Source organism: Fomitopsis serialis (assembly GCF_022376445.1).
Source record: "Fomitopsis serialis strain Sig1Antser10 chromosome Unknown B0H18scaffold_200, whole genome shotgun sequence".
NCBI lineage: Eukaryota > Fungi > Basidiomycota > Agaricomycetes > Polyporales > Fomitopsidaceae > Fomitopsis > Fomitopsis serialis.
In genome coordinates, this window is record NW_025955160.1 from 105 (window position 1) to 13,095 (window position 12,991).

General features: G+C 55.6%; 4 protein-coding genes across 4 annotated transcripts; 1 reads left to right on the forward strand and 3 right to left on the reverse strand.

The window, feature by feature from the left end:
* Positions 1 to 971: 971 nt before the first annotated feature.
* B0H18DRAFT_1126483 (uncharacterized protein) lies at positions 972 to 1,494 on the reverse strand (the record flags this gene model as incomplete). The annotated part of the gene is made up of 4 exons (XM_048035161.1): positions 972 to 1,001; positions 1,066 to 1,178; positions 1,228 to 1,258; positions 1,315 to 1,494. 4 exons carry the CDS (start codon positions 1,492 to 1,494, stop codon positions 972 to 974), a joined length of 354 nt encoding a protein of 117 aa, XP_047885848.1.
* A 1,881-nt stretch (positions 1,495 to 3,375) lies between these two features.
* Positions 3,376 to 4,351, reverse strand: B0H18DRAFT_1153639 (uncharacterized protein; the record flags this gene model as incomplete). The annotated part of the gene is made up of 2 exons (XM_048035749.1): positions 3,376 to 4,107; positions 4,166 to 4,351. The coding sequence occupies 2 exons, from the start codon at positions 4,349 to 4,351 to the stop codon at positions 3,691 to 3,693; spliced, it is 603 nt and encodes a 200-aa protein (XP_047885849.1). The 3' UTR covers positions 3,376 to 3,690.
* Positions 4,352 to 6,257: 1,906 nt separating this feature from the next.
* Positions 6,258 to 8,704, reverse strand: B0H18DRAFT_1050255 (TLD-domain-containing protein). The gene is made up of 4 exons (XM_048030929.1): positions 7,146 to 8,704; positions 6,865 to 7,088; positions 6,703 to 6,810; positions 6,258 to 6,650 (listed from the first exon to the last, which is right to left on the reverse strand). The coding sequence occupies exons 1-4, from the start codon at positions 8,304 to 8,306 to the stop codon at positions 6,491 to 6,493; spliced, it is 1,653 nt and encodes a 550-aa protein (XP_047885850.1). The 5' UTR covers positions 8,307 to 8,704; the 3' UTR covers positions 6,258 to 6,490.
* Positions 8,705 to 9,355: 651 nt separating this feature from the next.
* Positions 9,356 to 12,701, forward strand: B0H18DRAFT_1126486 (uncharacterized protein; the record flags this gene model as incomplete). The annotated part of the gene is made up of 7 exons (XM_048035162.1): positions 9,356 to 9,541; positions 9,599 to 9,889; positions 10,573 to 10,598; positions 10,658 to 10,844; positions 10,900 to 11,235; positions 12,146 to 12,214; positions 12,273 to 12,701. The coding sequence occupies 7 exons, from the start codon at positions 9,356 to 9,358 to the stop codon at positions 12,699 to 12,701; spliced, it is 1,524 nt and encodes a 507-aa protein (XP_047885851.1).
* Between the last annotated feature and the right edge of the window lie 290 nt (positions 12,702 to 12,991).

The window sequence follows — 12,991 nt, forward strand, 5'->3', positions numbered from 1 at the left end:
TCGGCTGGGATTTGCAAAGACAGGTGAGATCGAGTGTTGTAACGGTTTCGTGCTCGTGTCACTGACCTGGAGTCGTGTCGCTGCCGTTTTAACATTCGCTCTCAGGTGCATGTTGTTGCTGAGAGTGGTTCTCCCTCCGTGCGTGGGTGTGTCGTCGCGCTCCCACACCGCATTCCAATCGCTCTGCGCCCCGCGTCTCCATATGTCCTTGTTCAGGTCTCGAAAGTACATCCCGTTTGGGGCGAACATGCTGGCAATCGTACTATGACGGAACTGATCAGGGATCGGGCGATCACACGAAGGTAGTCGCGTCGAGACTTACGCTACAGCGAGGAGCGACGCAACGAGAAACACGACAAGTGCAGAGTACAGAACGACGCAAGAGGCTGCAAGTACCACGGAAGTATGGGTCGGACGGTGAGAGGCTCTTACTTCAGTTACCTGCTCTCGGATGAATGCTGATGGTGGAGGTGTGTGCAGGGAGCAGACGACGACGACAACGACGAGCAGAAATGTGCGATAGCCACACGGGCGCTCACGTCCTCGTACGCGGGTCACGGGGTCTGAATGCACCAGGAGCGCGGAGGGGCTTCCTGCAAGGTCGAAGGCCTGCCGAGACGCGAGTTCAAATCAAACCTCCTTTGATATGATTCTGACTGTCCGGGAGGTGCGGCTCTACGATTCTCACATTCACAGGTGCGGTGTCTTATTCACACTTGGAGTCAAATTGCAAAATTCGAAGCCCCACCCCTAGTGCAACGCTATCCGCCATTCATCCATTATACTTCCATTTCCGTATTGTTCATCAGTTCCTAACAGTCTCTGCATTGTACCCCGCTCGACACCCCGGCCCACACCGACTGTCGCCCCTCCTTGCCTTTGAGGGTTTGTGAGGAGGCCTGTGCGCTTTGTTCAAACCAAGGATGTCAATTTGCGCTACTGGTTGATGCCTTTGTTATGACCTACCAAACCTAGCGCACGAAGTGCTCCATCCCCGGCGACTGACAGCTAATACACGGCGGGTCCTGGTTCCTGCCTGGATCCTCGACAGTGGACCAGCCTCACGGTTGCCTGTTCGCCCTCCCACCTTGGAATGCTTTCCAAGCTGGCAGAGCTTGTCGTACTGCCAGACGTTGTGCGGTGATGAGCACCATGTCCAACAGTGCCTGCGTCTTCGCCTACGATCATTTCAGCCACTCACTCTGATCGATATGGATAATAGCTCACCATCCGTCTGCACGTCTTCGCCCGCGATGATCTGCCACGGTGTATCTCGGGTAAGCATCGTTGCATTGGATAACTGCACGGGCTCACCTCTTCGTAGCCCATCGCGTGGATGTTGGCCTCCATTACGTAGACCTCTTGAGGGAACTCACGCTCGAGATGCCCCATTTCATCCAGAATCTCCAAAGGCGAAGGCACGCCGTCCGACACGAGACGAAGTGCGCCTCGAATTGCCCAATAACGAGTCGCAAAGCTGTCCTGCTCAGTCATGATGGGCTGGCATGCGACCTCAGGTGAGAACAGATCTTGTAACGGTATCATGCATGCGCCAACTGACCTTTTGTGGCTTTGTTGCCGTTTCGAAATCTGTTCTCAGGCCTGCCGCAGCGTCGGAGGAGTCGTCCTTGTTGTATACGACTACACTAGGGCTTCGTGGTGCGTCCAAGTGTAGTGCTGCTTCTGGGTCTTGTTCTCCGCGACAGAATATGAAACACGATTCATCCGATGTGTTCATTGTGAAATGACTCGTCTATGTTTGTTCAGCAGTGGCTGGCGATCTCGGGACTATCGCGTCGAGACTTACTCAGTGGCGAGGGCACGCTGACGACAATCGCGATTTGGAGGTGTTCAAACTAGGATATGATGAGGCGGTGAGGTCTCAAGTAGCTGTTGTATGGCTGAGGATGGTTCTTACAGCCCGAGATCTCTGTCCCACTGGACGATGCTGGTATGCGCAGAGAAGAATGTGGTGGCGAGGAGACTGAGAGAGGGTGCAGGCGCTTACGCGCCGTTAGCAATCACGAGATCGGGTGAGCTCAGCCTTTGTCGTCTCGGTCCTCGGATATTGCTGACAAGCTGAATAAATTATAGGAACGACGTGTACGACGTGTATCGGACATGGGGCGTAATGAACGCAGTACGGTCAGCTTGTCATGATAGCGGTCCCTCGTCGTATTCATAGACTCGCTATGCTGTGAGCCATTGCTCATCCAGCGGCGTCTTTGTCTCATGGTGTTCAGGCCATGAATTCTCGCAGTGCCGCTCTTTCACAGAACGGAAACCCGCCGGGCGTGCTAGGGTGGATGTGGCTATCTGATATTACCGGAATGAACAGATAACCCTATGGTGAATGAACACGGAGTGGAGAAGGTTGGCGAGACAATTGATGGTCGAAAGCGAAGGTCAATAGAGAAGCAAGGGTCATTCCCTATTTTGATTTCTGTACTATTTTTGCTCATGCTTCGCATCTCTTCGAGTGCAGGTGCGCAAGCTCGTCCGATGGAACAGGCCTTCGTACTCTAAGTACAGCTGTTGAACGGAGGACGGATGGTCAGGCTGGCGACGGACACCGAGATCACTATGCTTCGACTGCCGTTGGTAAGTCTCATTCTATATGACTCTGTACATCGGCATAGACTCACCTAGAGTCAGAGTTAGTTCTCCATTTGTGCGCGTACCGTTGTTTCGCCTTGCCCTCCAGTCTTCGACCGAGGCCACACCTGCAGTGCGAGGGCGCCGACCGCGTCGTGTGACCGTGATAGTGCACAACGTGAGCGATCACACTGCCTGCATTTCATTTGAAGCACCACTTACCTATCACCAGAGCTCCGGCATTACCTCTCCTCAAGAGACAACTACACGCGAAGAACGGCTCCAGTCCGAGCGGATTTCCTCGCACAGGAGCTGTTTGACCACTATGATCACAAGGCTTGCCATAGCAATTAATTTCAACGTGTTCCGGACCTGACAATCAACGTTGATGAGCTACGAGGCAGCTAAACACGCACCTTGGTCGCGACAAGACGAGGCGTCCATCCCACGAGCGATGCCACACCACCTTCCGAGGTGTACTGTGCGGCGTCAGATCCCGGATTAGGTGACGTCTTTTGTCTTCTCGGGGATGCTTGCAATTGATAGCCTCCGGCAGCGATAGAGGAAGGACGGGCACAAGCAGCGGTCTCATGTCGATGTGGGCGTCTACGCGCTGCTGAGGCGCGACGCGTTGGTCACGGGGACACGACGCGTTGCGTCTGCGTATCGGGGCCTGCGTCGTCTGGATGGTTGAACAGGGTGCGCAGTCGAATGTGGTATAAATCGAGTCCCCTCGCATCTACAGATGAACCCATAATCCCGTGGATCTGCGTGTGGGCAGTCGGACCCGGGCGCTGGCGTCGATTTCATTGGTCGTGGCGTCGCACTCGCTTGCAAGAAGAAAGAAATGGTATAGAAGCAGAAATGCGAATACAAGACGATACATCGCTCGAGCCGTTCGCCGAGCATCCTTTTTTTCCACCGTTTCCGATCCGCCTTGCACTGTGCCACACCCTTGCCTCCGCGACAACCCTAACTCGTACTTCACTGGATGCCTAGGTCGACCGCACGCCCTGAAAAGGAGCAGCCCGTCAATGCGCGCCATTCATCGCATATACAAAGACTTCGACTTACCGGCTACGCGGAGAAGCTCGCCTACTTCCTGCCTCCAGTCTGGTTTCGGGGCGTGGCTCTGACCACCTCTGCCCAAGTCCTCACTCGCACGCTAGCATCCGGGATGCTCGCGAGGGTTGCCGAGCTCTGGGTACTCCCAGAGTCTGTACGTTGGTGGGCACTGGGCATCCTGGACCCATAAGCCCTGCGGATCGTGCCGCCAATGATGTGTTCGGCCTCTTCGATGGTCGTAGAAGTTTCGAAAATCTCGTCGTCCTGCCACGCCAAGGGGTCCGTCGCCCCCCACAGGGTACCTCCAACCATGGACTCGGCCTCATCGACAGCTGTCGATGTCTCGACGATCTCTTCGTCGTTCCATACGATATTGTCGGGTGCGCAGGCTGCCCCGCTGGCCCCGTGCTCGACCGCCTGAATGTCGATATCATCTGTTCCAATTGGCTGTTGTAGGAAGAAAGGTGAGATCAGACGATGTTACGGCTCTTGTTATGTCACTGACCTGGTGTGGCATTGCTGCCGTAACGTTTGCTGGTCTCAGGTGCATGACCTGGTCGGAGGAGCCTCCGTCCTGACATGTCGCTGGCCAATGCACAACCCAGCTACACGGTGCGTCAGGGTCCCTCCACAAGTTCGCATCTGGGTTTTGATAGAACACCCCGTTTGGTGCCAGCGTACTCCAAGACATGCTAGTACAATACGATCAGTGCTGAAGAGACGATCTGTCGGAATATTTTTCAAAACGAACTTGTGGCGAAGTAACGACACGGCCGGCAACGACGGCGAGAATTGTCCAGAAGAGAATGCAACGAACGTTTGTGGGGCAACAGAGGTGCGTGGTGTTGTAGGCAAGGTGAATCTCTTCGATATTCTGCACTTATACGAGGGCTGGCACCGCGTTGGTGGGCAGAAAAAGGAAGGATCGCGGTAGCAAGGACGAGTGCGCGACGGTTCGATGGCCCTACTATGCGAACTATCGGTCACGGGATCTGGATGCGTGCAGAAAATCATGGACGACGTCGGCAGCAATGCATGAACTTGGATGCTATGGAGTTGGTGGCACCTGCGCTTGCAATGCGATGGTATCAGTGCGATCGGAGGTTCTCTAACAGTACAGCATAATACAACACTCAGCGCGGAGGCGTACAATTTGCGAGACCTTTACCCCCTTAGCCTTGCATCATGCTATCTCTGGTTGCCCACGACAGCTTCAGCCACTGGGTCCCAGCTAACTGTTGGGTCCACCCGAAGACGATTAAACACCACAAACAACGACACGTCAACAGGCATTACAAACCTCACGATTCCATCTTACCTCAATGTGTCAGCTACCAGGAAGCGGCAAGCCATGCCTCTTGACGGACGGGCCTCGCCTTCCTATTCTGCGGCCATAAATCGTATGTGAGTATTCCTCTTGACTTAAGGCCCGTGCATACCTTGCCGCGGCGTCGTTCTTGATCAGATCAGTTAACAGCGTATGTAGATTGTAGGCCACTGGCACGCGTGTCACAATCGTGCGAGACTGCCAAAGGTGCTTTCACAAACTCTCAGGTGAGAGCACGGATTATGAGGCTCTCACTATATCGTAGTTGCTGCAACTATGCGGCAGCATCGCCGCAGCTAAATTCCTCGCGCATGGAGCACTTGCGCCTCGTTGGTCACATTCTGAATGAACGAGCTTCATTTCCTGATACACTGTATGCGCCTCATTCCTATGTGATACAGTCTCGTCGCCGCGAAGATACATCAAAGATCGTGAAGGTCATCAAGACACCACAGCCAGCCTTCGTGCTCACACGTGTACACCGCCGGTCAGCGCGTTTGTTCCATGCGTCGCAGCACCTCCTCCCGGGCCGTACTGATCCAGACCTGCCGCTCGAGTCTTTTCACTTCCATTTCCACCTCGGATTGGGACGGCGGCTCTTGCATCACAATGGTTAGTGCGCCTCGAACCATATTGCAGCACGTCTGGTACTCGTTATCGGAAGCGGACTATCGTCGTAGCTCCAGGTGAGCATTGTGAACGTCCTGGCTATGTCAGCATCGCTCACCGAACTCCGGTTTAGTGTTTTGGATCCCTGATCCCTCGCTCGGTCCGTCTTCGCTGGGATCGGCTGGAGAGTGTTCTTCAAGTTACATTGTGGCGTCTTCAGATCGTAGGCCGGTCCTATGTGCTTGTAAATTCCTTTATGCTTGTAGTATCCTTTGCCAGTGTGCCTGTAAGATGGAGACATCGCCGATACATTCTTGTTGTCCTGGGCCGGGCGAGGTAACATAGTTCGATGCAGTTCTGAGTGTGTGGCGCAAGCGTAGAAAGACGACACAGCGCAACTGTCCCTCAACTTCGTCTTATATACACGAGCCTTGCTCCCAGTGGCGATGACGGGGTTCTCCCGCCTAGGCTGTACAATAGACGGGGCAAAGCGCGTGCCAGTGTAGTCAAGAAGAAAGGGACAAAGGACGCAGTGGCGGGGAGAGACTTGGCGACGAAGTTCCAGGTTGTTATTCGCTACTTCCCAGCGTCATAATTGGGCGTACCAAGTAGCCATGAGGTGCTCCTCGTGGGGTCCACGCATTCGAAGGCAAACTACTGACCCCGATCCAGGTCCGCATACGCGCTTTGACCGTGTAGATAGCAATGTACAGTCCAAATTCCCGATATAGGAGTTCGCATCAATAAATACATCCATGTGCGGTATGCAATACAGTCTACAAACATTGCGAGTGTATGTGAGGGGATAACAACAATCCGATCAGTGTACAGCAGCCCCGAAACGCAAGACCAGGCGTGCCCGATCTCTCCAGCTCGATGGGCTCCTTCTCAACATCATCCGACGCCCCACACCTCCAGCCCGACGCACTCGAATCTGACGTTCTCCCCCTGCCTCGGCCCCGCGGAGCAGAGCGGCTCGTTCTCAAACGTAGGACATCGCGCGGACGAGCCGTCGTTCAGGGTATCGTCGAGGTAGAGGCCGTAGTGGCCATCTCTGCAACGCACGGATCAGCCAAGATTGAATGCAGATCAATCGGGATACGCACCCTCCACCGAACGAGAGGTACTCTGGTTCGCAGAGTGCCACGTAGTCGTTTTTGCCCGTCCACTTGTATATCCTCACACGCTGGCCCGGCAGCAGCCTCCAGAGGAACCTACGAGCAGCAATGAGACACGCACCCAGACGATGCAAGGTCGATCAGACGTACGACTCGCCACTCCCGTAGTACGCGCCCTTGCTCAGGTGTATGCCCTGCCCCATCCACACGCCAAACACCGCATCGCCCGAATCACGCATCACGACGAGCGCGCCCCCCGTATGGTTCTCGCACCGCCTGTACAGCGTGTTCAGCGAGATCCCATGTTGGTCCAGGCTGTACAGGAGGTTCCACGCCCTTGGCAGTCGCGCCAGCGCCGGAAAATACGGCCTCAGCTGCCGGTACCTACGCATTAGTCGTGCGCAGACACCAGAAATTGAACACACACGCACCATATCTGCAAGCTCAACCGTCAGTACCGGGGTCGTCATCTCCTTCCGCCCCACCAGCCGCACGCTCTTCCTCTCCGAGTTGCTCTTCTCGTACGCGTCTGAGAAGCCCTTGTCCCACTTCCTGTCCCCGTCGAAACCCGGCGCGCCACTCGCAGGCACGAACGGCGCCACGGCGAACGGTGTCCCGTGTGTGATCGCGGAGTCCAGCGCAGCTGACTGGAAGAGGTGCGCGGGTAGAGTGGATGCGTGCGCAGGCGAGAGCGGCGCGGAGACGGTGCCGTTGTGTGCGAGTGCGGACCCTTCGTCCGTGGAGCGCGTCCGCCCGGAGCGCACGGTGCCGGAGAGGAGGGAGGACACCCAGCGGGCGGGGCCGTACGCGGGCGGTGAGAAAAACGACTGGCCCTGCGCGCGCTCAGGCTGTATCTCGGGTGGGACGGGGCGTGGGGGTGTGGGTGGCGGCAGGGAGGGCGAGCGGACGAAGCCGGTTGGGCGCGAGGACGAAGGTGAGAGGTTCAGCTCGGACCGGTTGTCTTGTCGGTGCAGTTGGCGGGATTGGCGGGTATCGGCGGAAGAGTCTAGAGAAGTAGAGGGCGATGGGGAGGTCACGGGGATGGGCGCGTCGGGCAGGAGGTCGAGGAGGGAGACCTCGGACTGCGGCTGTGGCGTGCAGTGCCCCGTTGGGAGCGGAGAGGGGATGGGCGTTGTATGCCTGCTCGTACTCGCGGTGGGCTCACCGTTGTCTAACGAACTCAGGAAGTAGAATGGGTCATTCTCCGCCTTCAACAGCTCGTCGAGCACGTCGTGCTTGCTCTTCTCGTTCGCCGCCTTGGCGTCCTCCGCGAAGCGATCAAAGAAATCCGCCTGCATTCCTTCAATGGGTGAGAAACCATCTTTCGAACTACCGGAGCCAAGTGGGTCGTCGGTCGCGGGTACCGAAACGAATGCGCCAAAGTCGGAGTTCGTCGATTGGTTGCGCGTGTGAGCGCCAGGCCGCGACGCAGCGGTGTCCTGCTTGACGGGGGGCGCAGGCGACGCATGAGGTGTTGGTGGTTGGAATAGTGTCGCAAAGAGGTCATCTTGGGAAGATGCGTCTGAGGTGGTAGCAGCAGAAGGCGGGATTGCGGATTCAGGAGGAAGCGGGATCAGCGGTGTCGGTAGCATCGTGCTCGCGATCGTCTACCCGAGCTTCCTTAGCGCATCCGGCTTGCGATCGTCCTGCCGTACGAAGAACTCTCGAAAAGCGGATAGTTGGGCGTAGAGAGGGTACGCGGTCACCTTGAAACCAACGAAATCTGTGCGCCGAAGGCTGAGCGCTGAGCGACCACCGCCCATCCATGTTGGGTAGATGTGCTCACTTTGATGTCTGTATCACAGTCGAGACTAAGACAGACACAGGTCGTTGACGCACAGATCGTCAGCACGGGATGAGACGAGAGAGGATGAGGTCTGGAGGGAGAGTGGTCGACTGAGTCGCGGTCGAACGCGACCGTCGTAACTGCTGACCAGCGCTTAAAGCAACGATGATACACGCACATCCTGGACCGGCGCTTAATATACAGTACGTCCGCGTCGTCAGTCCCAAGGCGCGGGCTATTCGCGTTTCTGTGTAGATGTACTGTCTATCACACATCTCTCAGGTAGAAGAACATCACAGGAAGACACATAGGAGTGGGAGGGAAAATTGCGAGCTCGAAAAAGCGCATTTGGCAGTATCGATTGTTATAAGTAGGGCTTACTATCTACTTATATGCGCTATGAACTGAACTGATTAAGAACGACGCCACGGCAAGGTATGCACGGACCTCCTCTATACACCGTCCAGAGAAAGACACGCTTTCGGTCTCAAACATTGCTCGTGCAACCGTCCATGAACTTCGTGACTTCCGCTTGACTTCCGCGCCCAGACGCGTCGAGACCCCGTGACTGACAAACAGACGTGTAAGCGCCCGTACTGCACCAAGCCACACTTCTCCGTTTCGCCACTGTCCCCTTTGTACACCACCACGCCATCGACACCCATCCCAGAGGAGGAGACCGTTACATATCGCCCTTTCTAGTCTCCCCATACAGAGTTGTTTCTTTGAAGCCTCTGTTGGTCTTGTACGCTCCGCAATTGTTGCTCCCATCACCTCATTGCCACTGATATTCGAGTAAGCCTCGACGCGATTAATCTCGCGTCGCAACTTCACCGCTAATCAGACCATCACAGAATGACTTCTGCCGAGCTAGCATCGAAGAGCTTGTTCTTTCAAAGCGTAGAAGACAACGTCTGGAGGATCGACATACCGAGTAACTGGAACGTGCCACAGCACAACAGCACAACAGCGAATGGAAGCTCTCCACACCAGGTCGTGCACCTAAAACCAGCCACCAGTACGGCACCGATGCAATGCCAGGTCAGTGACACACACATAGAGCTGTAATGGTGTCTGGTCTCGCTTCTTTGTCCCCAGATCGGTGCTGCCCCGGGCGACGGTGTTCGGAACGACGACGAAATACAAGAGTCGTCACCAAGACTCGACATCGCCGAGTCCTTGATCAAGAGCTCCCTCTGGAGGGCCGCGAACGATGGCTGGTGGATGGACGACGACGCCGTGGAGACGTCCACAACCATATACGAGGCGCGAGGTGCCTTCCATAGGACTGTAGGGTCTGGGCGGCCCACTACCCATCGGCGCACGAGCTTTGGGAGCACCCAGAGTTCTTCCAGTCTCGAAAGCCTGCCCAAGGAGGATATACAGATTGTCAGTGGACGCTCGAGAACCTGGGCAGACGTAGTGAGGGCCACTTCGCGGAAGGCGTGACTCATCCACGCAGGTCTTCTAGGCCGACGCGATGGTAAGCCTGAGTCGGGGTTTGCTGTTCATGACACATGTTGACGATGTGTGCTTCGTGGTGCTGAACAGTCTGGCTGCCTTCTTCGAGCACGTTCGACGGCCAGCTAGAATCCATGGCTAGAGTCATCACAGGGACGGACACGGCACGATGCAAGGCAATTTGGGAGTAGTGTGTAGTGCTGTACTAGTAGAGAGCCTCCGATTGCAGTTCTTCTTCACGCTCTGCGAGCGAGGCATAGAACTTCGAGCGGGCGACTATATCAACAACAGTGTCAGAGATCACCACAGTGCAAGAGCCGGCATTGAGCCAAGAACATGATCCTTGGCTGGTGCACCGCTGGCAACATCGTCTACGGATATTGCGGGGCATTTTTGCGGTACAGACGCGTCGGGATCCCGTGATCAAAAGTGAACATTTAAGCGCCAATACCAAACCATCGCGCACTTGTCTTCGCCACTGCGATTCTTTGTCCGTCGTTCTGCACCCTTGGCACCTGTCCGAGCACAAAAACCAGAGAAAAACAATGACGCTATACATTACCCATGATTCTGGTATTCCACAACCATTATCCTCGTTCTGCACTGCACAGTTGTGGCCGTCGCCATCGGCCCACGAGTATGTTTCGATGCCATCCTCTATGCCGTGTCGCTTCATCGCTGACCATATCGTTATAGCATGCCGTTGAAGGAGCTAGCTGTGAACGGCTTGTTCTCTCAAGGCGTGAAGGACAACATTTGGAACGTCGACATACCAAGTAGCTGGAACGTGACCGAATATCCCAGGGCGACGACACACCAGAATCCTTCGCATCAGACAACACCCCTGAGACAAAACCCCAGTACGGCCGCCATGCAACACCAAGTCAGTGACACAAACATAAAGCCGTATAGTGGTTTAGCCTCACCTTTGTTTCCAGGCAGGCGAAGGCGAGGCAATTACCGCCACTAGACAAATCGATGAGACACCCAACAACTTCGGTTGGGACGACAGCGAAATTCTGGCCACGTCGACGGTCGTAGACGAGGCTGATGGCGCGATCGGAGGCTCCCTACAGAGAGCCATGAGCAACAGCGAGTGGAGGGACGACGATGTCTGGGAGACATCAACAACCATTTATGAAGCAGCGCTCGTCGCTGGAGTTGTTTTCGAGAGGACCGTGGGGTCTGGACGGGCCGTCACCCACCGGCGGGTGGGCTCTGAGAGTACTCAGAGCTCTGCCAGTATCGAGACCCTCCACGGAGATGGGGACATCGTGCGTCCAGTGACTTGGGCGGACGTGGTTCGATTCGGTTCCCTGGGCAAGAATAGGAAGACGGAGCCTGCCCGTCAAGGGGCATGGCCTTCCTTATTCTGGTAGCTGATGCATTGAGGTAAGCTGGGATCGTTAGGTCTGCTTTGTGATGCGTGTTGACAAGCCGTTGTTTGTGGTGTTCAGCCGTCGCTGGGCCCCCGTGGCTAGAGTTGTCGTGGGTAACTGAAGATGGTATAATGCAAGGCCAAGGGGGTAACGATATCGCGCAATGGAGGCTCCACGCGTTGTTCGAGTGTTGTATTATGCTGTACAGTTAAAGGACCCCCGATCGCATTTCGTCCGGACTCTTTCTTGAGAGTGAGCGATGTGACAGATACTTAAGACCATCACGTCACAAGCGCAGGAGCCAACCAACTCCAGAGCATCCAAGGTCATACCTTACTGCCGACGTCGTCCGAGAGGCATTTCTACGCCCTCGGACGCGTCCATATCCCGTGACCGATAGTTCGCATATTAGCGCCCATACCGAACCGTCGCGCACTCGTCCTCGCCGCTACGATCTTTCCTTTGTCTGTCCACCAACGCGCCGTCAGCCCTCGTATAAGCGCAGAATATTGGAATTTCTCGCCTTCCCTACAACACTGCGCGCCTCTGTTGCCCCACAAGCTCTTGCCACATTCTCCTTTGGACGATCCTCGTTGTCGTCGTCGTCCAAGTCGTTACCTCGTCACAAGTAAGTTCTGAGGTATATCCCAACAGATCGTCTCTTCATCACTGATCGTATGGTATCAGTATGTCTTGGAGTACGCTGGCACCAAACGGAGTGTTCTATCAAAGCCCATATGCGAACTTGTGGAGGGACCCTGACGCACCGTGTAGCTGGGTTGTGCATTGGCCGACGCTATGCCAGGACGAAGACTCCTCCGACCAGGTCATGCACCTGAGACCAACCGAAATTACGGCAGCAATGCCACCGCAGGTCAGTGACATAGCAAGAGCCGTAACATCTTTTGATCTCACTTTTCTTCGCAAACCAGCCGGTCGCCACAGCCAACGTCGAGACCCTGGTTGTCGAACATGAAGCTAACGAACCAGCCGTCGCACCCGATGCACTCGAAAACCTCGTATGGAATGATGACGAGATCGTCGAAACGTCGACGACTGTCGACGAAGCCGAGTTTATGGCTGGCGGTACCATCCGAAGGGCGATAGACTCCTTGGCGTGGCGGAAGGATGAGATACTGGAAACCTCGACGGCCATTGATGAGACCGAACGCATCGTTGGGAGTACGCTCCGTAGGGCTTCTGTGTCAGGGCTGCCGACTGCCCGCCACCACCGCACAGACTCCGGCAGCACCCAGAGCTCAGCGACGCTCCAGAGCATCCCGGATGCTAGCGCGCGCGTGAGGACTTGGGCGGACGTGGTCAGAAGCGTGGGGCAGAGACAGAGCGAAAGCAGGAAGTAGGGGTGAATCGACGGGCAGCAGGCAACCTTGTCCTCGCAGCGGGTAAGTTGAAGTCCTTATACGTGCCATGGGTAGTCTATATTGACGAGCTCTTCCTTTTTAGCGTGTGCAATCGACCAGGGCATTCAGCAAATTACGAGTTAGGGCTGTCGCGTGGGGGAGGGTGTGGCACAATGCAAGGCATATCGGAGCATATAGCGCCAAGGAAAGGGATGCTCGGAAAACGGCTCGAGCAGTGTACCGTCTTGTATTATCAGTTTTGCTCCTATCCCATTTCTTTCTTCTGGCAA